This window comes from Mastacembelus armatus, chromosome 1 (assembly GCF_900324485.2).
Source record: "Mastacembelus armatus chromosome 1, fMasArm1.2, whole genome shotgun sequence".
Taxonomy (NCBI): Eukaryota; Metazoa; Chordata; class Actinopteri; order Synbranchiformes; family Mastacembelidae; genus Mastacembelus; species Mastacembelus armatus.
In genome coordinates this window covers 2,750,721-2,777,843 of record NC_046633.1, presented here as the reverse complement: position 1 = coordinate 2,777,843, position 27,123 = coordinate 2,750,721, and the positions used below count along the sequence as shown (strand labels likewise).

General features: G+C 41.1%; 1 protein-coding gene across 1 annotated transcript; it reads right to left on the bottom strand.

The window, feature by feature from the left end:
* Nucleotides 1-10,653: 10,653 nt before the first annotated feature.
* pdgfba (platelet-derived growth factor beta polypeptide a) lies at nucleotides 10,654-24,519 on the bottom strand. The gene is made up of 7 exons (XM_026303814.2): nucleotides 23,644-24,519; nucleotides 16,766-16,868; nucleotides 15,053-15,118; nucleotides 14,718-14,914; nucleotides 13,510-14,605; nucleotides 11,854-11,989; nucleotides 10,654-11,694 (listed from the first exon to the last, which is right to left on the bottom strand). The coding sequence occupies exons 1-6, from the start codon at nucleotides 23,710-23,712 to the stop codon at nucleotides 11,862-11,864; spliced, it is 1,659 nt and encodes a 552-aa protein (XP_026159599.1). The 5' UTR covers nucleotides 23,713-24,519; the 3' UTR covers nucleotides 10,654-11,694; nucleotides 11,854-11,861.
* Nucleotides 24,520-27,123: the final 2,604 nt, after the last annotated feature.

Sequence of the window (27,123 nt, the reverse complement as noted above, 5' to 3'; positions counted from 1 at the left end):
GATAATGCCCCCATGGATCACACTGTCAGAACAGAGACAGACACAGTGTGGGTGGGGGGGTGTTGGGGAGGCAGGGGACTTAGGGATGCAGGTAAAGAGTGCAGGCCCAGCAGGAACAATTTTTAAAGTGCCTGGCACAGGAATGAGATAGGATAAAGTTTAGAGAAGAGAAGAAGGAGGGAGGACGTCGACATGTATTTTAATTTGCTTTGGTGTGGAAGAATTTTACCGGCTCACACAGAGCCTGGGGTTTAAACCCTGTCCGGAACCTCTGGGACAAATGTGAATGCCAAATACAAGCATTATTATTGTCTCCCAGCATGAGTGGGTGACTAAACTTATGCTCTTTCGGCTGAATGGGAACAAATCCCTGCAGTCAGACTCTGTAAAGCAGAAGCTGGTAGCTTATCTCAAAGTACAAGGTACAAAAGGCTGAATGATTAAGGATGGGAACATTTCCCTGACATACCAGTAGTTCATCCTTAAAACCTTTTTTCTAAGTGAAACATAAAATTATTCCATAAAGCAGTGTATAAGTTGTACAGCTTGTCTATTAGACATATACTTTCTTGACAGACAATTAAAAGCAGTCAGAATGATTTTTTTTTTCCTGCATGTTTCTGGACTTTCAGTCTTTTTCGGCTTCTCCTTGTGATGTCCTGTGATATCGCTAATCTACGGCAGCTTGACAGATAATTCTGTTCAGTAGAATATGACTTCATGTGTTCACGAATGGAGGAAGGGGCAGTGAAAGGAATTATGGGACAGAGAGGGAATCAGGAGAATAGGAGAAACAAAGAGGAAAAACAAGTAGAGAGGCCTCAATAGAAGAGAACAGGGAGTAAGAAAATGAAGAATAGGGGAATGCTGAGGTGAAGAAGCACAGAGGAAGCTTGAGGAAGGGCGGTAAAATGAGGAAAGAAACCAAGGACAGAGTTTAGAAGATGAGAAAAGAGGTTTGCAGAGGAAGGAAGAGAATGAGGAAGAGAGCTTAGAAAGAGAGGGGAAGGATAAGGATGGAGAGAGGGGAGGGGGAGCCCACAGCAGCAAGTAAATCCAGCCAGTGTTTGGCCCCAGAATAATCTATGCCGACATAATAACGTCACCTGCAAACCCAGCTGACAACCAGCAAGACTGAGAGGAGGAGACTGATAGAGGGACAGAGTGAAGACGGGTGAGAGAGGAGATACAAGGTCACACAGAGGAGGTGGAGGAGAAAAGCTGGTTCGATCAGAGGAGGAGGAGTTAGGAACACAGCAGTGAGACAAAATGGGACAAAAGAAGGCTGCAGATTTTTGTCAGTCAGCTTCACTCACTGCTCAGACCAGCTATTCAAATCTGTTTGATCTGGACACAACCAAATTACTACTACAGCTTCAAAGTGGTCTGAAATATAGGGACCCACATTTGCAGTGCACTGTGTGAACACATATGAGTGGACTTTGGACTTTGTTTATGTAGCACTGAAGACTGAAGACAGCTCTCACTTAAATTACGATTAAAATCAACAATGTGCCATATTAATGTTCTGAAGTGCTTGTATGTGTTGCTGGGGATCCAAAATCCAGTCATCAGTGCTCATTTTAGTGTGTACAGGTCTAAGCAGAGTCTAGAAACAGTTTGCTCTGACCTTAAATGAAAGACCTTTCAGTAAGTAAATGCTTTTAGGCACCTCCATCTTTGATTTAGGACTATTTCAATCTCAACCAGGGACACAGGGAGAACTTCAGAGTAAGTGCTTCCATCACTCAAGTTGAACAGCTGGGCAAAGTTCCTAAAGACTTACTGCAGTCTCTCAGAACAGAAGAACATTTACTTCTATTACTATAAAAGAATAAAAGAAAAGGTAAAAATCATGTTTTTTTATAACAAACCTCTATTGTCAACCTCATTGACAAGGCTTATGATATTACACTAGTGAAGAAATGTTCACCTACACAGCCGATACTTTCACTTTGAGTATTTAGTTCTTAAGATGTCTGTCATATCTTTGTGATTTGGGTTTATTATTGCTGTGAGACATGAATGACATTCCTGCGGCATCTGTTTCTAGAGATATGTGTATATTCACCCATATCCACCATAATTGTCTTTTCTTTCCGCAGCTTCATAATTGACCTTTTGTCTGTGTCTAGCCATCTGTGTGAATCAAGCCCTCCAGTTTGAACATTTGTGTCTTTCTGGTGAAACTTTGTGTGCTGCTCATTGTTATGTCTCTGGTGCTCTCGGGTTCTGGCTCTCGCTCCATCACTGGTGTAAGAAACGCTGGAATTTAAGGCACGCACTTTGTACTTCCTTTGTTTTCCTCATGTTGCTAAGGTAGCACTTCCTGTCTCAGGACCTGGAAAACACAGCTACGATGCAAAACACACACGTGCCCAAACACACACACACACACACATACACACATGTGGCAATCCATCTGTACAAACATAGCATAGCAATCCAGGTATTTATGTAGTTTGGCAGTAAGTTAAACAAGTAAGATATTGTGTGTGTGTAGTGAGCCACACACACAAGCATGAAAGTGATCTTTTGAAATGATCTGACTGCAAAACACTATCTGACCTTAAGTCCAGTCAAACAAAGCTGAAGAATTTTAATTCATTATTTCTGTTTTTAACAGGGAGCCACTTTCAGCAATTAGCTCTGGCCTACACAAAATGGCAAAGTATCTGGTAAATAAATTTGGACTAAGTTGGTGGATACCAAAACAGGACTAAAAGCTGCATTTTCACTGATTTAAATAAACCCCAAATGTCCTTTGTCTGTTGGGTGAGTAAATAGAGGTGCGGGTTGTTACCACATTTATTAAACTAAATATATCAGTCTGTCTGGGAAAGAAATCAATGGTTACAGCTTTAATGTGAGTCCACATATCAGACATTTGTTCTTGTTTCTTCTCTATTATACCTGAGAACAATAAGCTTTTCATAATGTCTAATCATAATCTCTCAACCCCTTTACATAGCAGCCTTGCTTCTTTCTGTGATGCTCACTCGCTCTCTTTTTCTAAAGTCACACCAGGTTTGTGACCCCGGCTCAGTCACAATGGGAGGCTGAAATACAGTCCCGCTGTCATTTTGTCAGACTCTCTCGTCTCTGGCCCTGACAGCCTGTGACAGTACGGAGAGGGACACACACAGAGTCACACACAGACTCACATTCTTTGAGTCTTAGTCACTTGCTCACAGAAAATGCCATTGTCAAAAACCAGAGAAAAAGACAGAAGAGGGAATGGTGGCTCTGCCGGGGGGGCGGGCGGGGGGGTTAAGGAAAGAAGATGTTGAGTGTTGATTTGTGAATGTGTGAAAAGCCTGTCCTTGTATTTTTCAGCTGTCAGCAAAAGACAGAGATAACACTTAAAATGGAGAAGGACCGATAAGTCCAGTGTTGAACAGCTGATGCTCTGTTTGCAGCGAGGCGTTAGAATCAGACATCGCCCTGTTGTAGTTGTTGTTTGTGATGAGAAATGGCAGAATAGCTATGACATTTATTTATTTATTTATTCCCTCTGGTGAAGATCCCTAATTGCAGGTGAAAACAATGGAGAACATTTAAAAAGGCAGTACCTCAGCAGCTCGTGCTTCATGACATATTTGGATGCATCTTTACACACCTTGTTCTAATGTTCTATAATAAGTTTTACACTGTTCTTGTTTGACATTAATAGATACAGTACTTTTGGCTCTAGTCACTGTAGTTACTTCATGCGGTCATGTTGAGTTTCCACAGCAACAATCATTCACTGAAGGTGACAAGATGTCAATCTTTGATTTGCATCTCCCAGTGTGTTCTTCCCAATGAATGTTAGTGTGTGTGTGTGTGTGTGTGTGTGTGTGTGCATGTGTGTGGTTGTGGTATCTGTAATGAACAGATACACCTGGCTTCTTACATAAGCTAAAGCCTCCAAGGCTGAGGCACACCTCCGCTGTCAGAGTTTCCACTGCACTGATCTCACACTGATGATATGCAGGCACATGCACGTACACACAAAAATACACACATTTGCAAATAGAATAATACAGACACATAGCACAGACATTCATAACAAGAAGAAGACAGACAGCAGAGAAGAAGGGTGAACAAATATAAAATCCCAAGGCATGAAGAAATACACACACACACACACACACACACACACACACACACACATATACACACATCTATATGTGTCTACATTTACATGTGTATGGAATAGCTTTCATACACTTTGACTGTATACATGCTGTTTGTAGATCACATACAGAGCAGCAGTGTTGTTTTTTGGATGTGGGTTCATGTGTTTAATAATGTGTGACTCGATAGTTGATGGTTTAACCATCTAGATGTGCTGAATCAGCACAGAGAACTCTTTAAATAAAGGCACACATACATGCACCCAGAAAATGGGACACCACATGCAGACATGTCCTATAAGGAAAGGTTAGCACAGGGCAACTGAGCTACAGCCTAATAACCACTGGGCCAGTGAGGACAACAGTGGATTAGAGAGTGACAGAGTGCGGGAGAGAGATCAGGGTCATTACAGAGTGAGAGTGCTGAGTGTGAAGTTGAGCTGATAACCAAACCAAAGCATGAGTGATGAGGAGGTGGCTGGGTAACAAAAAGAGGTAACTAAAAATGTAACAGACGTATTTTAGAATAAAGGGATTTGATTCAGGCACAAAGACAATGCAAGACGTCCTATTGTTGACTCTTCAGAAACACTGACTGCAGTCAGGTTCCAATCAGTGACAAAAGCATCATCACAGCCTACAGGTAGATGCAGGGTAGCTGTGTGATAGCAGCATTTGACTGAGCCAGCCAGCTGGGCAATAGGGTCTGGCCCGTATCGGCCAATCCGGTTTATCCCAAAGGTGCTGTACACATTTGGGCCTAAGTTTATGTACAAGCCAGTCATGTCCTAGAATCTAAAATCAAACTCAGAAACCCAACCAAAAGTACAAAAAGCATGTGCACAAGAACATTGTCATGTTGAAACAGGAAGGGACCTTCCCCAAACCGTTGCGCAAAGTTGAAAACAGACTCTTGTCTGAAGCACATTTGTATGGTGAAGCACTGAGATTTACTTTCATTGGAACAAAGGGGTTTAGCTCGGACCATTAAGACCAGCTCAGAACAGCAGATCAAAAAGCAAGTGGAAAAGAGTGTCCACAAATTTTTGTCCTAATTTTGAAAGGACATAAAAAAACATCTAATTCAGTGAAGGGCAACATTTCTGCATTTATTTACTGGTGGAAATACACTGCTCAGTTTAAATTACAATATGGCAGCAAAAGAGCCTCAAATGTCCATGTACCAGATCAGTTTCTGGGATCAATGGGTGTCAGAGTTATAGGCGAAATACATTTTCAAATTTTAAAAATTTCACTCAAGTTTCTCACTTTCCCCGCAAAGAAATAGTCACACTATTTTTTGTGATTAATATTTGATTAATGTTTTGTGATCAGCTATGGTTCTCTGTTTTAATATCTTTATATGTTATATGTTTAGAAGTTAAGATGCGTGCTGGCAAAGAAAGAAGAGAAACCCAATGACTAATATGATTTGAAGGTTATTTTTGGTTATTTAGTCACAAACTTTTCAATGGTGCACAGCAGACCTTCAGGAAAAGTATGTGTGTGTTTTGAGGATGTAAGTGCATGCAAATGTTGCAACATGATTGCCACATTACAACATATCCCCAAAGAAACCAGAGACAGATATAATTCTGGTCAGAAAGAAAGACCTGTTCCTCTTTCTACATTCCCTCCTGTTTTCATGAGAAGTATAGAGCGGCGTGATGAGAACAGTGTGATAAGGATGGAATATATGAGGGGAAAAGTGGATCTTAGCACTTCTCTGTGAAAAACAGGATGGACAGAAGAAATTGATGATCATGCACTTCTTGTTTCACTTCTGTAAATTTCACTGGATATCTTGAAATGAGCTAATACCTAGTTACCATAACCAATGAGCCCTGCCATAAATAATGCTTAAAGTATGCATAGCTGTCCTAGGGCTCCACTAGCCTCAGAGCCACTCCTGCTTTTTTCAGGGACTGAAACTCTGGGTTAATGAACAACTGATGCAGGGTCCCACTGCGAATAAACTAAGTATTTTCAGACCAAGCTTGAGGGCATGCTCAACCGCCTGTTTGTGAACTGAGCGGCCTGTGAAGGAAAGTTACTCTCCTCATGGACAAACCCATATTTATTATAACGTTGTATATTTGGTCAGAAAATAGACCTGCATGTTTTTAATATCATGCTGTGATAATGTCAGATCATGTGCAGAAATGTGGTGCTTGTGGGAGAGGAAACAGATTTTGAATTAATGGGTTGATTTTTATTCACACACACATATACAGTCCAGTAATTATGACTGTTAACAACAGGAAATTGTGCAGGATGATGTGCGGGAAGGCTGAGTACCAAGCTATTGTGTGTAGAAGTAGAATAATGACAAAGATGGAGCAAGAGGAACAGCTGAAATACTTTGTGTATGTGCATTTGAGTTTGAACATTTTTGGAAAGTGAGATCATTCTGAGGTGGTTTTTCACTTCTTCAAAGGGATTTTTCAGTGGCTACAATTTCTGTGGCACTTGACTTGTTTGACCTGACCTTTGTGACCTGTCCCCTCAATACCTGGAATTTGATGACGCTTTCCAAAGTCATATTTGAAAGCATTTATTGATTGTTGTGTCCTGAAAATTTTCTAAGGATACATGACTTTATTGTCTTTCTCAGGATGAGGTTTTCCTGTCACTGTTCAAATACAAAACAGGGGCAGCTTGTGGCAAAGTGAGTATAGCAAACAAATAAAGATCAGGAGTTTGTCAGAGAGAAAGGCCTGTTTAAGGGCTAATTCTTGGTTTTAGGGTAAAGGTTAGAATTTGACTTGCATTCTCATTATGTCTGAGTCATAAAGGTTAATGACTTCTGACTATAATTTGACTTGACGTCTGTTAGACCTGATCTACGTGACTTCCTAATGACTTCAAAGTTTGAAATTTAGAGCAGGTAAAACCTAAAAATGAGGTCTAGTGTTTGGTATTCAGGGACCTTAAAGATTTGCAACAAACTTACGGTTTGTTTGTAAAAACCTGTGGGTTTACTTGCACTGAGCAACGTAGAACTTCACTGGAGACAATTTTTGAACAAGCCCTGAAACTTGACTTTTACCTGTTCCAAAAAACATAAAACCACTGTGTGCTTGCTGATGTGTTTTTAGAATAATGCACACATGATTGTTTGTGTGTGTCCTGAGACAGAGGGTGGATTGAGGACAGTGTGTGTGTGTGTGTGTTAGGGAGTGGGGGCAGACAAGGCCGCACATGGAGCCACAACACCCCCACAGCAAACAAGAAGGAGACCAAACTACCACTCCCACACATAGAAACACACTCTCTCTACATGACAACACTATTGTGGCAGAGGGAGACTGGGTGTGTGTATGTGTGTGTCAGTGGGGTGGGGTGGTCATCTGGGTTTCCTTCTGAGTGAAACAAACAGAGAAAGGGAGATTCACTTCCCCGTTGGGACAGACAAGATAATATTGACACAATAAGAGGCGGACTGGGCCAAAATGTAGAACACACAAATGAGGGGTTTACTGAAAGTCTGGTCAACGAGTAAACACAATCTGAGTTCATGAGACTTTTTAATTACTAGAGGCGTTTTGGTTGTGAGAAGGAAACAAATGAATGAATGATCTGAATTCAAATATGCACGAGTGAAGTCTGAGAACCAAACTGTAGGTGCAAGGTCACTCTTACAAGAACAGAAAAATTATGAATATGCTACTTGACTACCTAAATAAGACATATCAGAATCTTTTTCTAATCATTCCAGTTGTGCTTTGCCTCCTTGACTTGTTTCTCTAAGGCCTTTTGTACCCTGTTGTTGAAGCTGCTGCTAAAACATTATAGAATTATGCTGATTTTACAGCTGTGTGAGATTTACAGTATGAGAAATGTGAGGAAACCACACAGAACAGGGTGCATATGTGTGGTAAGTGCATGTTCAGCCAACGTCGGCTCAGAGTGAGTCATTCTCAGGGAAATCATCTTGTGTCTCCCCTCAGGTGAACAGGATAACAGACAAGTATAAATTACACAGAGAGGTGAGTCAGGATGGTGTACAGTGTGTGTGTGTGTGTGTGTGTGTGAGGGTGTGTGTGTGTGTGTGTGTGTGTGTGTGTGTGTGTTTAACTTGCCAGCATACTGTATATAGGCATGTAAGTGTGTATTTATCTGCTAAAACTGTACCCTAACCACCGTGACCTCACTTCCAAGTGTGTGTGCGTCTTGTCAGGTATTCGCTAAATGTGGGAGTGCCCACCGCATTGTTTACACAAGACGTCTTGGTGTGACCTCGGAGGTCGCTGGTCACCATGATTGGCTGCCAGCTACCAGCTCATTAAGCAGCTCACATCGGGACACCGTGCCAGAAGACACACTCTCCATTTGTTTCACAACACACGGACACAGTCACACACACTTGTCAGGGGGACATTGCAGGTATGGCGGGCAGCCATGTGCACATGCACACTGCTGCTTGTGCACATAGACATTCATGGTGACTGAGATTCTGTCTGGCCCCTCTGACCTGGCTGAACCTTGGCTCACCCTCATTGGTGCATTTCACCACACATCCTTACACCTACATGCCTATTGGCTGCTGGACCAAACCAAAGGGTCATGACAAGTGGAAGAGAAGAGAAGATAAGACAGGAGAGGAAAAACGAATGAAACATTTGGAAGATAACGGGATAACTGAGACGAAAGAAGAAGAAAAAACACACATTGTACTTCAGTTTGGTGGAAAAAAATTAGAGGAATTAAGATAAAACATTGATTTTATCTTGATGACAGTGTGTTTTTATTATCCATGGGCGTGTTGAAGGAGAGAATTTTCTCAGTCTTCAAAAGAGCCTCTCAGGACAGAAGAAGCAACTTGTGCTTATTATAACATGGGACCACCCTTGTACTCACCAAGTTAACGGACAAGCTCTGAGAACATTTTTGTTGAAATTCTTCTTTTGTTTATAACCTCTCATTGTCTGACTGCCTGTGTTGTTGACACTGTTGGGACTGTGTTGCAGCCCCCCCCCCAAAAAAAACCAAAAAACATTACTTTGGTGAGTACAGTTTATTAAAACGGATATAAACGATGTTCAGAAGTGCATATATAAAGCCCAGCTTGGAATAATTCAAAATTTTCCTTGGAGATAGCAACACGTGGGTGTGTCGTTAAATACAACATGACTGGTGCTGTATCTGACCCATACTGGGCTTCAGTCAGAATTAGTCCAAATGTAATGGGCAGGGTTATTTACAGTTAACAGCATGTGTCATGTAACTAATTGCACTTTTCGTCTTTTGAGGCACATTGTTTCTGATTTGTTATTAATGCTCTGCTTTGTAATAATAGGAATCATGTAATATATTGCTAGACATGTATTTTTTAAGTTGACAATATACAGTAAGTAATACCAGTTTGTTTTATACGCTGATGAGCTGCTGTTTGAACATTGATCAGTGATTGATCGTATTGGAAGCTCATCCCTCTAGCTTCAGCAGTTTCACCTCTTTATCCAAAATTGCTCCTCTTGTTGATCCAAAGTAGTAATTTCTCCATCCAGCTTCATTTGAGGAACTTTACTTATATGGCAGTGCACATAAAATCATCATCTTCATCTTCTTCTTCTTCTTCGTCCTTCTCCTTATTAATAGCTGCCACTTTGGAACAGCTTGTGGTATCTTTGTGTTGGATTTCACACTTTTTCTGGTACCATTGATTTAACTGTGACTCATGTCTACATGCACTCAGAAGTGTACTTAAAAGCTTTTTTCCTAGTTTAAAGATTTTCAATTCACCGTGTAATAACACTAACAAACTTCCAGTATAGTTACAGTCATTTTTCATGTCTTTCTGTGCAGATGATCCTTATTATTCCATCAAACTGACTAACATTTATCTCATAAAGTCCCAGGTTTGACTTTTTCACATGACTTGGATTTACAGACCACTCCGATTTCCACTCTGTTCATACAGTTTTGAAGTGTGTGTATTTGTGTGTTTATGGACCTCAGGGACTGGTCAAGTACATGAAGAGTCATCAGTCTCAAAGACAAGAATCTGCTGACCGAATTAGCTTTACAGGGAAACCCCCATTACACAACAGATGACATTTAGGCTGCCACTCCTTAAATTATTTTCATCACAGGTCTCTGTCTTGCTCTACTTTTATATAATCTCCATCATATATTTTTATAACCTGATTACTTTATTACACTCATCATTTTATTTCGTTTTTAATCCCTTTCTCCAGCTTTTCCTGTGAAGTTTCTTCCTCCCCCACCACCTCTAACGGAGCCTCCCCCCCCCTCTTTCTTTCTCTCCCATTCTGCCATTCTTCCTCTGTCCATTCCTGGACAACCCCTCCTCCCTCATCTCTCTTTCACCATACGATACTTCTATGTTGATACGTCTCTCTGTGCGTTTCTATAGCAACCAGACACTTCTGCTGACCCCCACATTGCTTTGCGGGACAGAGCTTCAGGGCTCGCTGTCATAGAGTAAAGATTAACAGACGAGTCGACTGCGAGCGTGCAGAGCTGAACACATGTGCACAAACATTTTGAAACTCGATATAATCAAACTGTGTATTTGTTGACCATTTTTATTTTATATTAAAAATAACATTCATAACAGTAACAGTTGTACAACCAATAATTATCATCTGAAACATGTTTGCAACAATAATTACACTTGAGAACTGGAAGAGTTAATATCCTCCTTTTTTTTTTTAAATAAGTTAAGAAATACATTTGTTTCTCCTAGAAATAATTTTCTAAAAGCATTTATGTGTACAGTGCTGGCGATAGCTGGCTTACAGCAACATCTAAAAGCTATGTCTTTAAGACTCACGTTAATGTGGATATTCATAGCATGTTATCTAGGCAGGCATTTGGTTGTTATTCCTTTTTGATCTGGCAGTAGTATAAAAAGAGCAGGTTATCGATAGTTCCAGTACATTTAGCTACAGTATATGGCAGAGCACTTCACTAAAGTCAATGCAGTATGATCAGTGTATGGCTACTCCAGTGTTAAGATGACGTTACAGTTAGACATTGTGGGAGAACACTAATGTTTGTCATTGAGGTTTCCACTGCATTCTCCAGTTTCCAGTTATCGTCCCAGTGAAGAAATTCCGTTCTCCACATCTCCAGTTTCAACTTCAGCTCCACGTTTAGTCCAAAAATGACGGGGAGAAGTCCAAGTCAGGTTCTCCATATCTTGAACAATCAGTAGTTAAGCTAGAAGTGAAATGTGTTTAAGTAGCCAGTCAATGGCTGCCATCTGTCTAGCTTTAGGTGTCTGATAGGCGTCTTTTCCATTCATATTCAAACAAATGAAATCCAGTGTTTAGTGTGTCAACGAGTTCATAAGATTGCACTTTTATTAAATCCATGAAGCTGGACGCACTGCGGCAGCTCTAGAACAAAAAGGGTGACTTTCTGTAAAGCTGTTCTGTATTAAAAACAGCCCGAGCGTCCGTCACCTTTGTCAGTTCCTTAGTATCCATTCATAGAACCAACTGTCCCACACTCAAGAACCCAAAGTGTCTTGTTTCTTTTCTTGTCTCTCCATATTCCTTTGGAACAGTGTGTATCACCAACAGTTTTTGAGCAGCTTGACCATTTCCTGTAAGAGAATAAGATTTACAAGATTAATGTGTTGTTTTTCATTTTCTTGGCTTTTTAAACATTTGGTCTTGCAGAAATGATTATTAACAACAGTCTTCAGGTCAAATGACAATGAGGTTACTAGATCATTTCATCCCTCCCTTCTCCCTCCTGTTACCTGCAGCTCTACATGATCATGGCTCTGATGGCAGCTTTGCTGATGCGTTTGCGGTGTTTCCTCCTGCGACGAGGTGAAGCCGGATGGAACGGGGCCCGACGGGCTGAGGTTGAGATGGGAGCCACGGTTGAGAGAACTGGGAGAGACAATAAGACAAGAGAGCACACGATAAATACAAATGTAAGTAACAAAGTTTTAATGAAATGAGTCACCTGGTTTTGAGCTGTGATTGATTGAGATGAGCAAAAAAGCAATGCTCAGACTTCACAGTATTATACCACCATGAAAACTAGAGTTTGCATATGATAGTCAATATTTATTTCTTTTTATTATGAATGCAATCTGCTTTACCAAACTGGTTTATTTGTCTGAACATGAGAAAATAAGTAATGCTGTTGTGTTTACCAGTTTTGGTAACAAATTTAATATGAGGACTTGATAATGTTACTGCAGGACGATAAAAGACAAAACTGAATGAACAAATAGAAATGATATCATATGAATTTAAAAAAGGAATTCAAGGAACAGAGGAACAACGTGACGTTTGTAGTTCTAGTGAAGAATAAACACAGCAGAAAAACACTGCACTCTGAAGGACAACCGATAACCTTGACGCCTGCCTCATAAAGCCTGTGACCGCCTGCTGGTTTAAGTCAAACACAAAGCATTTTGCAGTTGCTCTCTGACTGCAGAGCTCTTAGGGGGTCGAGGAAGAATAGCAGGACACATGTGGTTGTGTTTAATCATACATCATGTACAGTGAGTTGCTTCCTGCCTGGGAAACTCTCACACAGATTCCCATACACTAAAAGGTGAAATTACAGTACATGCTCTAACTCACAGACAATACACACACAGCTGTAGGAGAATAGAAGCTGTGCTGTTGGTTACTCCTCACTATATTTGTCCTGCAGCATTTTTGAGAGTAGTAACTGTAACACAAGTCCTCTACTTTGCATCAGTGTGTCCTGCTGTCAGTGCTGCCCAGTGCTTTTTCAAGCTTGTCTTTTTGGCTTGTAGCAACAGTGGTGCACCACAGAGGGATATTATCTGTGTATAAGCAACATCTTCTTTTTCAATTGATATAAACCAGTCAAATGTGGGATTTTCATCATAAATTACAGGTATATATGTGTTTATGATACATTATATGATGTACATTCAAAACTGCATTTGCATGAATTACTGATGAAACGTTTGCATTTTTTGAAAAGCGATCACCATTTAAATTATAGGGCTGTATTTTGTTGTGTTTACACAGTTTAAACACACCTTTAGGAGCATCACATTAAGATGGAAATGTGTGTCTGTCATTTGAAAGACCTGTCAGTAAACTAGAACATGACTGTGTGTATTTTTATTTCGTTCTTTTTTTATTTCCCGTGTATTTAATTTACTTTGTTATATGTAACCGAGAAACAAATATGAAATCATCCTGTGCACAACAATGTATTATAAACTATTATACACAACTAAAATTAAAGGATATAAAAGCACATTTGGCAAAAGTCTGACATTTGAATTTGATTTTAAAACCTTGGTGACTTCCATATTTTAGATACAAACACATTTTGGGATTTGAATATATGTTATGTATTCACTGACAATTAAAAGTACCTTTCATCACACACAGATTCTCACACAACTGAGCAGTACCTGTATTTAACGTGGTTGGCTTTGGTCTTTGCTGAGGATGCTGCAGATGAAGATGAGTGTCTTTATCCGGTTCCCTCTGTACCATCTCCAGGAGTTTCTGTCTCCTTTCCTCTTCTGTTAAATGATAATCTCCACTGGTCAATTTAGAGTCTTTTTCCTTCCCCTGATTGGCCAGCTCAGCGCCAGCAGAGTCACCGCTATTGGCTGACCCAGTTTCCTCCCTCTCATTCCCTTCTTTTTGTCGGACTGTTTCAGTCTCAGTCTGTTTGTGATTTGTGACTTCTGTGCTTTTTGGGCTGGTCACTGAGTCTTTCTGATTGGTGGTTAAAGGAGGGGTTGGGTTTTGTTCTTCTTTGGGGGTTTGGGTTGGGCTGCCAGGTGGGGAGGCGCTGTCTGACTGGGGAGCATTGAGCTGATACTGCGTCCTCAGCTCTTGGTCCACTGCTCCTCCCGGGTTGTATTGCTGTGGATAATGTGTCTGATGATGGTGTAACAACTGTTGCTGCTGCTGCTGCTGTGAATGCACTTCACCACCGCTGTTTGCTACACGCATGCTACCTTCCTCCCTGATCCCATCATACCCACTCCCGTGCCCGACCTGCTGTGTGCTTCCCATGACACTGTGCTCTGCCCTTGCCTCTGATGGCCAGCTGCTAACTGGCTTGAGAGCCCCAGCAATGGGCTGGTGCACCCCTGACTGCACATGTGTGGGCACCCCGTGTACCCTCGGCTGTGTCCAGTGCACCAGGTGGGTGTAGCTGCCCTGCTGCCACTGACGAGACACCGGCTCACGCTCCTCAGGATGGTAGTGCTGCTGGTTGTACTTCAGGTCATCGTGGCGATGGAGATCAGCTTTGGAGGCGTGAGTCTTGGGTGATGCAGGGTGAACAGGCCGGGGAAGCGTCAGGGGAAGGTGAGGTGAAGGGGGAGGCTGCTGTGGTGGAGGAGGAGGAGGGTTGTGAACAGATGAGGATGAAGAAGATGAAGAGGATGAGGAAGATGAGGCAGGTTGGCACCTGCAGCCGACATGATCTTCCACTGAGATGATGGCTTTGTCATAGTGGGCTTTCTTGTTTATGTACTGGATCTTAATCACCTGGAAAAGAGAGAAAACAAAAACATTGACACATATAACAGAGTTAGTGGTCCATAGTTACCGTATGACATAAGGAAACCATGTATTCATGGCAGCTTTATGCTCCATGTACCTGCAGGTATCTACTGGAGGTAACACTGGGAACACACTGCAGCAGCCTTGTGTTGCAGCAGCCTGAACACCTCTGCACTTCCACGCAGGGCGGCCACAGCAGAAAGTTGGCATTACGACGGTCCAGCATGGACCTCGTCACCTCCATCACCTCTGTCCGAACCTTACAGGCTGCCTGCTGGGCCGGCTGCGCCTCCACTGTGAATAGAGTTGAAAGAGGAAGAAAGTAATAAAGGAGGGTTTTGGTGAGAATACGATATAAAGTAATGAGAGACAGATGATACAACAAATAGACTGAAAAAATAAAAAAGGACACAAATTTATATGGAAACCTACCAAGACTTCTAATGTATCGGCCATGGGTGTGGTTTGTCAGAATATCATGCTCATCTTCTCCCTCTTCTATAGAAAAAGGTAAGAAGAGTTTGGATAAGTGAGAAGAATGAGAGAAAAATAGAGGGAGTTAAGAAAGTCAGCTTTACATTCTCCAACTTTTATATGAAACTGAGCTTTAGCCAGCACTTTTACAAGTGCTGACAAAAATCTATAAAACATGTAATGGAGTTAGGGCAGTTTTTAGCCAAGCTCATTGTTCACTGCACAAAGGAAGCCATTTTTCTCCTCCCGCTAAAACAATTAGGCTATTTTCTGCTGCAATTTGTCTCGCCAATGTCAAGAATACTGTTGAGGAGAGATATGAGTTGTTAAATATAGCTCATATGTGGGTCTGTGTGTGTGCACTTGCACTCTCACATATGTCGTCATTTCATACTGTAGGCCTTTAGTTCTAATTTTATCCGTTGTGTAGATTGTGTTTGGTCACTGTTCATGTGCTTGATTGTGTGTCTGTTAGGGAGTGTAGTTCATGGATGCACAAGGTGTTATCTGCTTGTTTCTTTAGCACTAGTTAACTGGCTGGTGCTGAAAAAGAACAGTGTCTGATTGTCCTTAGAGGCTGTTTACTAATTAAATGGGTTCATTTATTTGTCTTAATGTTTGTAGGGCTGATGCCTTTCTTCCTCTTTGATGTATTAACATGTGCCCCATTTAATTCTGTTAAAACCAAACAGCCAATAAAAACCAATCATCATTAGTTCTGCAGGTATTTAGTCAGAGAAATGTAACATTTTGTCCTGATATTGGTACCAAACGTCATGGTTCTCCATCCAGTAGCTGTCTAGACAAGACCACAAACGTCATCCTTACTACGGTCTAAAGGAAAAGTAAGGGAGTCATGAAAGTCAGAGCCTTTCAGCTAGCATGTCTAAAAACAAACTTTAAGATGACAAGCAATGAAATCTGGCAACACCAGAACACAGCATCATGAGAAACATGATGGCAACAACGTGCCCAGACTCCATAATCCAACTTGGGCCCTTGAGAAACTAAAACTCAGACTTCAGTTAGAATTATTTCAGATAAAAACATACACTGAGTCACTTCCTCGTGCCCTGATTCTGAGCATCCTTCCCTTTGTTGGTTCCTCTCAGTGGTTGCTGTTATGTCACAGTGTTATTTATGCATTATGGAATGATCAAAGGACCATCTATTAATATATGTATGTGTGACTTGGTTCCTCAGTTGGATAAGTATATAATGAATTTTTTAATCACCCACTGAGCTGCCTGCACATGTGTCTGACTGTGTGCACTAGTTTGTTTTGGCTCTGTTTGGAGGTAGAGGCATACAGGAGGGGGGGGGGGTCCCCTCTCTGTCACACAAACACACACATCCATATTTCAAAACCTGGGGCGGAATCCAGAGCATGAGAACAATGCAGTGACCTTGTGCTAAGGTTTTCTCTCTCTGTCTGTCTCTTTTTGTCCCACACCGCAAGGTCACAGCTACTCTCTCTTCCCCCCCTCTCCCTCCCTATCAGATGGGTTCATCACTCTTTCTGCTGTCTCTAGTAAATATAGCTCTAATGGTGCTTGGCATGTGAGACTCTTGCTTTCTACATTCCTGTCTCTTCCAGCCTGCGTAGACCCACCCACACATTCACCTGCTTCGTGTCTGTGTTATTAGCCTGTGTGTGGTGGTCATTTGTACCTATTGCGTTGGTCTCCTGCAGAAGAAGCAGCTTCAGGTCATCTACAGAGGAGATGGGAGAGTTCCTCACCAGGTCGACCAGCGACGGAGGGAGAGGATCACCCTGTGGAGACAGACACAGTGATGTGTTGTTACTTACTTTAGAAACACAGTGTTTGCCAAGAATGCTATCAATGGTTTGGAATCAATTACAGTAAACTTTTATGCTTCAGCAGCTAAAATTCTATGGTTGCTTTCACTAAAATAAGCCATAAGAGGGCACCTGACCTGTCCTTTTGTAAATGCTTCTTCAGTGTAGCTGAAAAATACACCGTCCCATTGCCAGACTTTACAAGACACAGCCTGTGTATTTAAAGCGTTCCATAATCTCATAATCCTTGTGCACCATCGTCAGATGGAGAATGAGGCGCTGAGATGATTTCAGTCGACTTGTAAAAGCAGAAAAATATTTGGATCTTGTGGTTAGACTCAACTGCAGTCACTGCAACCACACCAACACAACCATATAGTATAGGTTGTTCCTCCCTAAAGCAAACCATAAGTGAAATTAGAGTGATATGTTTACCTTTAATATGCTATTGCGTAAATCAGAACTTGTACTATAACAGGTATCTTGCACTAAACCATTATTTTAGGTTTTTATGAAGCCAAAGGTTCAGTCGGGGTTTCAGGTCCTCTGAAGGATCCAGTCTTTGAGAGCTGAAGTCCTGCCCCACGGCTGTGACGTTATTTATTGCTATTTCACACATAGAGTGTGTAAAATAGCAGGAGCGGCCTCTTTGCAGCAGAAAGAATGCACTTAAGTGGGACGTGCACAATATGCATGCATACAATCCATGTGCATACAGTGTAACACAATGGATTCTTGTGGATTTCATATTGCCAACAACTTTCTTTAATTATTTCAAAGTGGTGTCAAAAAGATATTAGGACTGAACTGTAATGCGAAAACAGCAGAAGAAAAATGGAAACATGCAGAGAAAGAGGGCTCATGTATAATATCTGAGTCCTCCATCTCCTGTCTACACTTGCTCCAGTTTCACTTCCTCCTGCAGTGGAAATGATGGTTGTGGTCGGTGTTTGTTGCTGCTGTTGTCACACTCTCCCTGTCTGTTTACCCACAAACACCGCTGTTGCTCCTCATGTAACAGAGGAAATTAGCCTCTCGCTCCCCGTCTCTCTTCTCACTGTTGAGCTGTCTCACCCATTTTCTTTAAATTCTGCTGAAATTCACTTGATCAGGCTTCCAGCTCCAAAGTATCAATGTTTTGTGCTAACTTATTATTGCATTAAAAAGTTGTACAGCTTAGAAAACATCTGCGTATTACAGAACACAAAACCTAATACACAATTATTTAACAGTTATTTATGCAATTTCTTCACCACTCAGGAAAAGAGAAATCTGTGATCTCTAGTCAACATTTAATGAATGCCATCGCAGGAATTCATTCTGGATTAATTCCAGCTGTTCTTAAGGAGATCCCTGCAGTTTCTTTATTGAGATCAGAAACAGATTGCTCAGTGTTCTGTGTCACATTTTGCTTTGGCTTGCTGTAAATTGATATTATCTCCGAGCGGTTGGAACAGCATTTAATAGAGTCACATGCCAGAAAGATGCCAAAACAATTAAGGAGTGTTAAGAATATGAGGAGAAATCATTTCAGCTGAGATGCCAGAACAGAGAAGTGAAGAGGAATAGCATGAATCTGAGAACTTTTACAGTAACTTTACTGCCACATGTTTGTGATTTGTTTGGTTGAAAGTCAAACTTTTTATTTGTGATCAACCTTATTCAAGACAAACCACCAGCACTGCCAAGGTTTGTTGAACCTCTGTTCTTCTAACATTCAAACCAGGGTTTTACTTTTCATATTTTGGATGTTTTGCTAAGAATGAAAAACACCTGGAGGTCCAAATTTATTGCTGTCAGATTCAAATAAGATTCATGAGATTACTAATCATTTTATCTCTCTACTCTCTAGACTCTTCCTCCTTTTCTGTCTCTCTCTGTCTGCTTTGTGGGCGGTGGCAGCTCAGGACACCTGGATGACTTTCACGAGCCACTGGCTGAACTAGTTAAGCAAACACACACATGCTCACACACTCGCCCCCTCTTTTCCAGTTCACATACAGATGTTTAACCACTTAACTGTCCGCCCAGTTTGCCCAGAGAACCTCACACACACACACACACACACACACACACATATTCACATACAGAGTTACACATGCAGAGCCAATTTTCACTCTGCAGCAAGCTATCATTACAATCCTAGTGTCAATCGCAAACACACATACATGCACAAACACACACATGCAAATCAGAGGTTGGAATACACAGACAGGAAGTAGTTCCATAAACCATTGGTTTAAAAAAGGAACGAGAATTGGAGAACAAGTTAATGATAATTATTTGAGCAGAAGCTAAATCATCCAGGATGAATGTCACACTACATTTGTTGCTATCTAAGACATGCACACAAAACAGGCCTCTTATGTTGTTTTTTTGTGAAGCCTGAGTGAGTTTTCTCTTGCAATTAAAGTGTGACATTTTTAATATTTAAAGCTGCAGGGGTGTGTTTGTAGCTAAACTAAAAGAAGTCTGTCTGGTAGGATGCCATGATCTACAGGCAGGTAACACACACACACACACACGCACATATGCACACACGCACACACACACACACACACTGCATGGGGCCTTGAAAGAAGCCTGGAAGGCAAAAAGGTTGTATGGAATGTTTGAGGAGAAAGGTGAAGCTCACTGCTCACACACAGTCACACATATACAAACACACAATCAAACAGTAGTGCAGACTGTGAGAAAACATAAACACATAAAATGGGAATCACACTGAATCCAAGTGTGTGACTCATAATCACACTATGCAGCACAACACATGCCTTCTTTTATCAGAGATGGCAGATGGCCAACATAATGCCGCATAAACTTGCTAGACTCACAGAGCTCAGCGGCTGCCGCCCTCTCATACACACAGTAAACACACACACATACTAGCAGAATAAATAGATTCCCACCCGGCTGCTGTTATGAGGGTACAGGTGTGGATGGAAAGACGAGAGAGGACAGGAGCCAAAGCAACTTGAGGGTTGAACAAACCTTCCAAACCTTCACAGTAAATACTCTCACTTTCAAAATTTCAGAAAAACCTGCGGGAGTTGTTCTACAAGTATTTCACAACCACAGGAATTTACACTGTAAACAGAACACTATAGCTGGAATGGACCATCAATTAATATATCGGGTTCATTAATCCAAAGTGCAAATAACCTTTAGTCGCAGTCCTGCATGTAACTAATGGGTGAAAGCAGCTCAGGCTTCTTGTTGATGGTTTTAAAGTCCTCAACTCATATGCAAACTTTTAAACTGATCTGATTCCAAAAAAATAATGCCAGTAATTTTGAGTGAATAGTTATTGTGCCATTTCAGGCTAGTTTATGCTGTTAGCTGTAGCTAAGTTGTAGCTACTTCAAAGTAAAAGCCTTCCAGCTGCTGGGAATCAGAAAGATGCCAAAGAGCCGTCGCTGGTGGGCTTCTTCTATTAAAAACACATTCACAAGACTGTTTCAGTTCGCCTGAATTCAATCTGATCTAAATTTAATGTCGGTTTTTAATGTTTTCTGTAGAGCCACAGCCACAGTGAAATACACACTGCATACATCTTAACTGTGTATTTTCTCCACTTCGACAACCCTTATTCTAAAAATGTTTTTTCTATTTCTAACCTTTTTACCTGCTTATTCTGTTATCTTGATGATGGCATTTGATAAATGTGTTATATTCTACCAAATTTATTAGAATATTGCATCTGTGATCTACAAATCCATATCACTCTTAGAATTTATAACTATCATCCCTAATGTTTCCTACTACTAGATTGTGCTCTAATACTGCACTACATCGGGCTTACAAACAAATACTTTTATGTTCCACTGTGCTTTTCTATCTCACACACACACACACACACACACACACACACACACACACACACACACACACACACACACGCCCAGACGAATAACCCCCTCACTGTACACACACAAAAACACCAGCACATATGTCCACTAACACATAATGCAGCTACACCAAGCCATGCACCCAGATGTGTGCACACACAAGTACACACACTGCTACATGGCACACAAAGTCTGTGAAATCCCTGGCAGATTAGTTGTTCTTATGTAAAATGGATCAAACCATGCAGCAGCAAATCATCCCAGCTTGCCCACAGAGACAATACCCAGACAGCAACCTGTTCAAAAGCAGTCAATCAGCTGTGTGTGTGTGTGTGTGTGTGTGTGTGTCTTTTCTGTTTTTTTGTGGTGACTTAACTTTTGTGATTTGAACAGCAGATGATGAAAGAACTGAAGTCTGACATGATGTGTGAATGCTATTGTGTCTTTGACTCCAGTTTGGTTTAAATGGATTTAAAAATGACCCATGACAACTGTGTGTGTGTGTGTGTGTGTGTGTGTGTGTGTGCGTGCGTGCGTGCGTGTTTTTGACAATATTCTGTTTAAGCTGCAAGGTCTGACTGCATTACTCACAAACACGGTAACTTGTGACAATGTTTTTTGGATTTACTTATGATAGTCAACTGTAGTGTGCACCTCCAGTGACATTGCTGAATAATCAGTGTGTGTGTGTGTGTGTGTGTGTGTGTGAGTGAGTGAGCAAAATCTTTTCTCCAGACAGAATTGGCAGAAATAAGATGTCAAAGACGTCAGCATTTTGCCCTCACTGGTCTAAACTTTGTAAGGATTAGAGCGTCACAGAGTCTCAGTTGCACTCACACATCGAGCTGATGTTGTCTCACTGGGATCACATGGCAGGTCAGTGTTTATTGAAATCAACAGAAAATAATGTGAGTTGTCCACAGAGATACAGGACCTTAAGCTGCAGCTGATCTCCTCATGCACAAAAAGGTCGGGGATACTAATAGTTGCTGTGATTTGTGTGCACACTACAGGAGGGCAGGTTTAACAGGTTAACAACCAGTTTCCAATCAGTGACTGAGGTCTCTGGATGTTGTGCCTCTGGGGCAAAGATTCTATTATATTCCAATGTGGTAAGAAACAGAAGGACAACAAAGCAAATTATGTGGCAGATGACAGGAAAATTCAAACAATTATCCTGAAGCTCAAAGACACAGCACAAGACTTTAACGGTGTGATGTTGGTGCACAATCTCAAAAAGCCTTTTTTAGGAGTGGATGGTTGTGGGTTTAGTGTGAATTTCATCTCTTATCAGCATTGGCTACTGTGAATTAAAAGAATCATCATTATCCACACTTCACAATGTAGTTTTACTCACTGAAAGTAAGCCTAGCTGTAGAGGAGACACATTAAAAGTGTTCTTATTTTTAGTTTTTAGAACATAGGAACTGTTTTACACAGTCCATGCACATGACCAACGATTGCTAGTGGGATGTGACCAAATAAAGGTGGAACCGCAGGATTTGTGAACCATCTCATTAGAAAAGTTAATAAGTGCTTTATGTTAAATATTCATGTCGAGATGAAGTGAACAAACACACACAGAGCAAAACCAAAGCACTAAGACCTCCGTCCATGTGCATCACAGTGATAATCCTTATTTGGACCAACATTTTTGTCAACAAATGATACTGATGTGCAGACTTTTCTCTTCTTCTGTGCTGAAGTTATTTGGCCATCTGAAGGTCTCTGTTTACTCACTACTAGATAAAAAAAAACAAGTCTGTTGGAAACATTGGGCTTTATTGGACAACTGCCCAAGTTTCACTAAAGTAATCAGTTCCAGAGAAAACTGATTACTAGTGGAGTGGCAACAGGGCCAGAGCAGTGTTAGTGTTATGGGGTGATAGTGATGTGATAGCAGCAGGGCTAATAGGTGGATTTTGGCTCCAGCTTCCTATGGTAGGTTAACTCCTGCTGCCTGGCCAACAGCCAAGGCGTTACCTCACCCCCTCCCGCTCTCCCTCTCTCTCTCTCTCTCTCTCTCTCTCTCTCCCTCTCTCCCTCTCTCTCTCTCTCTCTCTCTCTCTCTCTCTCTCTCTCTCTCTCTCTCTCTCTCTCTCTCTCTCTCTCTCTCTATGACACTCCTTGCAGGAGAATCACTGCCATGACATATGAAAAGGAACCGCAGAGAGAAACAGATCCCACATAGAGCACAGGCTGCTCAGTCACAGAAGGAAACATAGACTGATGTTTAGGTTGTTACACACACTGATACAGTTTTGTCTTGCACTTAAATTGTTGTACAGAATCATCCAACACAAGGTTTGCAGAATCACCTCATGGGACAAGATATGTTCTTTAAGAACACCTGACATCTCATCACTGTCACCGGCTTGAGTCAGAACATTAACTCAATGTTTTTACTTGTTTTGGTCTCATCAATTTTCCGGAGCTTCCTCAGGATTTAGGATTATATTAGTATTCTTAGTATTTTAAGATTAGCAAAAGATGAGAAAAGGAATCCAGGCACAGAGAAAGACACCAACACCCATCAAGAGCTTTTGGATGGTGCAGGGCACCAGCTGACAGTCTTCACTGTTATTTGTTCTGTGTTCTCTGTCTATAATCTTTCAGTTTAGTGAAGACAGTCACATTTAAAAATACACATTAGTTATGAAACAGATATAAATATGTGAATGAGCAAATCAAACGTAACAAAAGTTCTGTTAGATAACTAATAAAACAGTTTCCCCTGATAAAGGGTGTTTGAATGTCTTCTAATGATCCTCACATTTTAATTAACCGCTACATCATTAATGTTTTTGTCTCATGAAACAGCTGCCCATTATTAATCATTGTCTGTTAGTTTCCACGCACCGACATGAGCTCATGTGTTTGCCGGCAAATCCAGGTCTTACCTCAGCGCTGCCGAGCCGCAGATGGGCCGCTGAGAGCGCAGCCAGCAGCAGCAGGACCCAGGACTTCATGTTGCCGCCCAGCCTGAGGAGCCGCAAGCGACCGGCTGGGCATTTAGCACGTCGGTGTCCAATCCCCCGGTTGCACCGAGCCTCGTCCCGGTGTCGTGTGCTGGCCGCTTGTTAAATATCCCCAAATGTGTCACTGCCTATAAGCGCTGCTTGTCCAAATGTTTGCTCACGGTGACTCACACGCAGGCTAGACGTCTGACTCTGTCCATACCGCTGTTTTGAAAAGTCACCAAAGGAGACGTTAAGTGGACTATGGGACAGGAAGGTAATGCAGGGAATTATGACTGACGGAGGCTACAGAAACACAGATCCCATTATATCAGGCTGCAGTATGAGCGCGAGTCGCCGCTGCGCTTCCAAAAATGTCTCCAAATGTGTGATTCTTGAAGATTCTTCGTTAACATGTGTCAAAGTGCTTGATGCATGCAGGGGGAATTCAAGGCAGAAAAAACAGATTACGAGTCCCTTTTCCAAAAGAACAATTAACAGTAATGAACCATTCAGCTCATAAGCGAACCCTCACAACTCGAGGTCCGTGCGTAAAAGTTGGAATCCTTGGAATGGCGCGTTGTGCGTAATTCTTTGGACGCTCCGCTGCAAAAGTCAGACTGTTCTCATTCCAGTGCGATTCACTTGACTGCAAATAGCATCTGTCTTATCTACGCGTCTCTCATCGACATGACACACAGTTTATCTATTCCGTGTCTCTATTCACTCTCCGGCGTTGCTCCGCTCTCAGGTTGCTCTCGCTCCTCACACTTCTCCTCTCTGGTTGTGTCTTGAGTGGTGGGCAGCTTTTCCAAATAGAAACAGGGCCTCCCTCCTCAAGTTTTATGTGTCAAGTCAAACAAGGAAAACCGGGACCTAGACTTTTTTGCTTTCAAAATAAAAGCCCGAGTTGGACTTTCTATGACGATCTCTGTGCTGAAATTGGGTCCTCACATCCCCAGCAAAGAAATTAATGTGTATGACAAAAAACTACTGGTAATAACTATAATAAGTAAGGAACATACCCTGTACGCTGCAAATAGACTAGCGTTTCTAGTGTGTTTGTGTTTCAGTAATCAGCAATCATAGTACAGAAATTAGAAGAGATATTATTTTGAAAATTTCTGGAGGTCTGAATCCTTTAATGGTGAAATTGACTCCTCAAATCCTGAAGTTTGCGCCAGGGACCCAGTTCCTCTCTTAAAGGCTGGGCTTACCACCTCCTTATTAGGAGCAAGGAGACCTGAGGTCCCATGGGTGCTCTTAAAGGGAAAGTTTTATTAATCCCTTTCTGCACTGTATTGGCTTGAAATGTGAAGAACCTAATGAAATATTACTTTTTCCTCAAATTATAATAACATGCAATAAATTATTATTTAATAAATAAATTTAAAGACAGATAAGACTTGTGCAATCTATTCACATCACCATAATTAAGAATTTAGATTTTTATTTTAGTCTAATTACCATGAACTGTTCAGTAGCACCAAACAACTGAAATCTTCACTGGTCCTTAAATACAGTAATAACAATCAAAGCATAATGGATACAACTGGTGAGAGGCATGTTGTCTATTCTTTCCCAGTAAAATAAAATGCAGAAAGTGTATTACATCATCAGCAAATTCAGCTTGGTTTATGAAGTTATGAGTCAGAGTTGGAGCAAATGGTTTTCCAACAATTGCTCAGTGTGTGTTGTAATCTGGTTGGATTATTTTGTGGATTGAAGGGCTGGGGTGAGCAAACAGGGCTAAACAAAGACAAACTATCTCAGAATCACTTGCACCAAATATGTGCTGCATCATCTGTTCAGACAGAGTGAACGCCACCACATTAGGAAGCTTTACAGGAAAAAACCCAAATAAAAAAAGAAATCATAAAAATGGCTATACCTTGCAGACCTTTAAAGATACTCTAGAGATATTTAACATCTCTTTGGATTTAATAATATTATTTATTAATTTTATATATTTTAATTCTCTCTATATATATTTATTATATATAATATATATTTTGTCTGGAATTGTTTTTAACAAAACCTCAAAAGCTCATGTTACGAGTGAGAATTTAGAAATGTTCACTATGAATATGCAAGTAGAGATGCCATATATTTAGGGGTTCCTAATATGTTAAACAGCTAACACACACATCACAACAAGCAGATACTTATCATGTTTGTTTCATGTCTATGCTCAGACAAACATTTGCCTTGCAAACGATATGACTAATATTGGAAGCAAATTAGGTCGTCATGCTCAGATGACCTGATAACACGTGAATATCTAAAAATGTTCCTGGTATGAATAAACCTTTGAGAATTGGTTTTGAAGTTCAGATCATTTTTTTAGCACAACAGATCGAAGATGCTAAATTACGAAAGAAAACGTCTTTGATATGTTTGTTGTATGTTTAGTTTTTCTCTTCATTTATTCTGTAAAGTTTCGATCTGCTCTCTCTCGTCATAAATATGAGAAGATAAATGAACAGAGGACAAATCTGCATACATTCCTGGAGTTGACTGTAACTGTTTTCCAGGAAGCTCAGTTTTTCATTTCTGTGGTTGATGGAACCAGGCATCTCTAGTTCCTGGTTATTCCTGGATTACACACACACACACACTTATTTACATATATCTTTGTGAAGACACTCATTGACTCCATACATTCCCCAACCCTCACCTATCTAAATGCCTAACCTGAACCTTTACCCTGACCCTAACCTCAACATAATTTTGACCTGAATCCTAAAACCAAGTCTTTGCCCCTAAAACAACAGTTTGAAGGTGCATAAGAAGGTGTGGACCAATACAATATATCTAACTTTATCAAAATGCTTCACTGTATATCATAGGAAACCCAATGTGTTTCTCACAATATGCTACAATACAAGTACACATTAACTACAAACATGTACATTTTTGTCATTATTATAATGAGGAAACATACGTCACCCTGTTGGTGGCAGCAGTGTCCCCTCTCTCAATCACTTGGTGCACTGTGAATGAAGGTAAAAGGTCAGCGTTTCCATCGGAGAATATACTGGATATATTGGTGTGTGTGTGTGTGTGTGTGTGTGTGTGTAGGAGAGAGAGAACTTAAAACTGTATCAGGTTTACAGTGTCGCTTACATTCAGTCCTCAACGTGGAATTCCAAGTATGTCAGAGAGGAAGGAGGTGTGTGTGTGTGTGTGTGTGTGTGTGTGTGTGTGTGTGTGTGTGTGTGTGTTTGTGTGTTTGTGTTTGTGGTGATGTTTGTGTGTTTGAGCAGGTGAAATTATGTAAAACATGTTTGCAGCTTGCACAGTTGTCAGTGACTCTGTGAGTGAAGTGTGTGATATCGGGGCCGCTGTTTTTGTGTCATTGCAAAGTCAGGAGTAGCTCGGACGCAGGCAGTTGAAATGTAACTAATAGCCAATTAATGAACG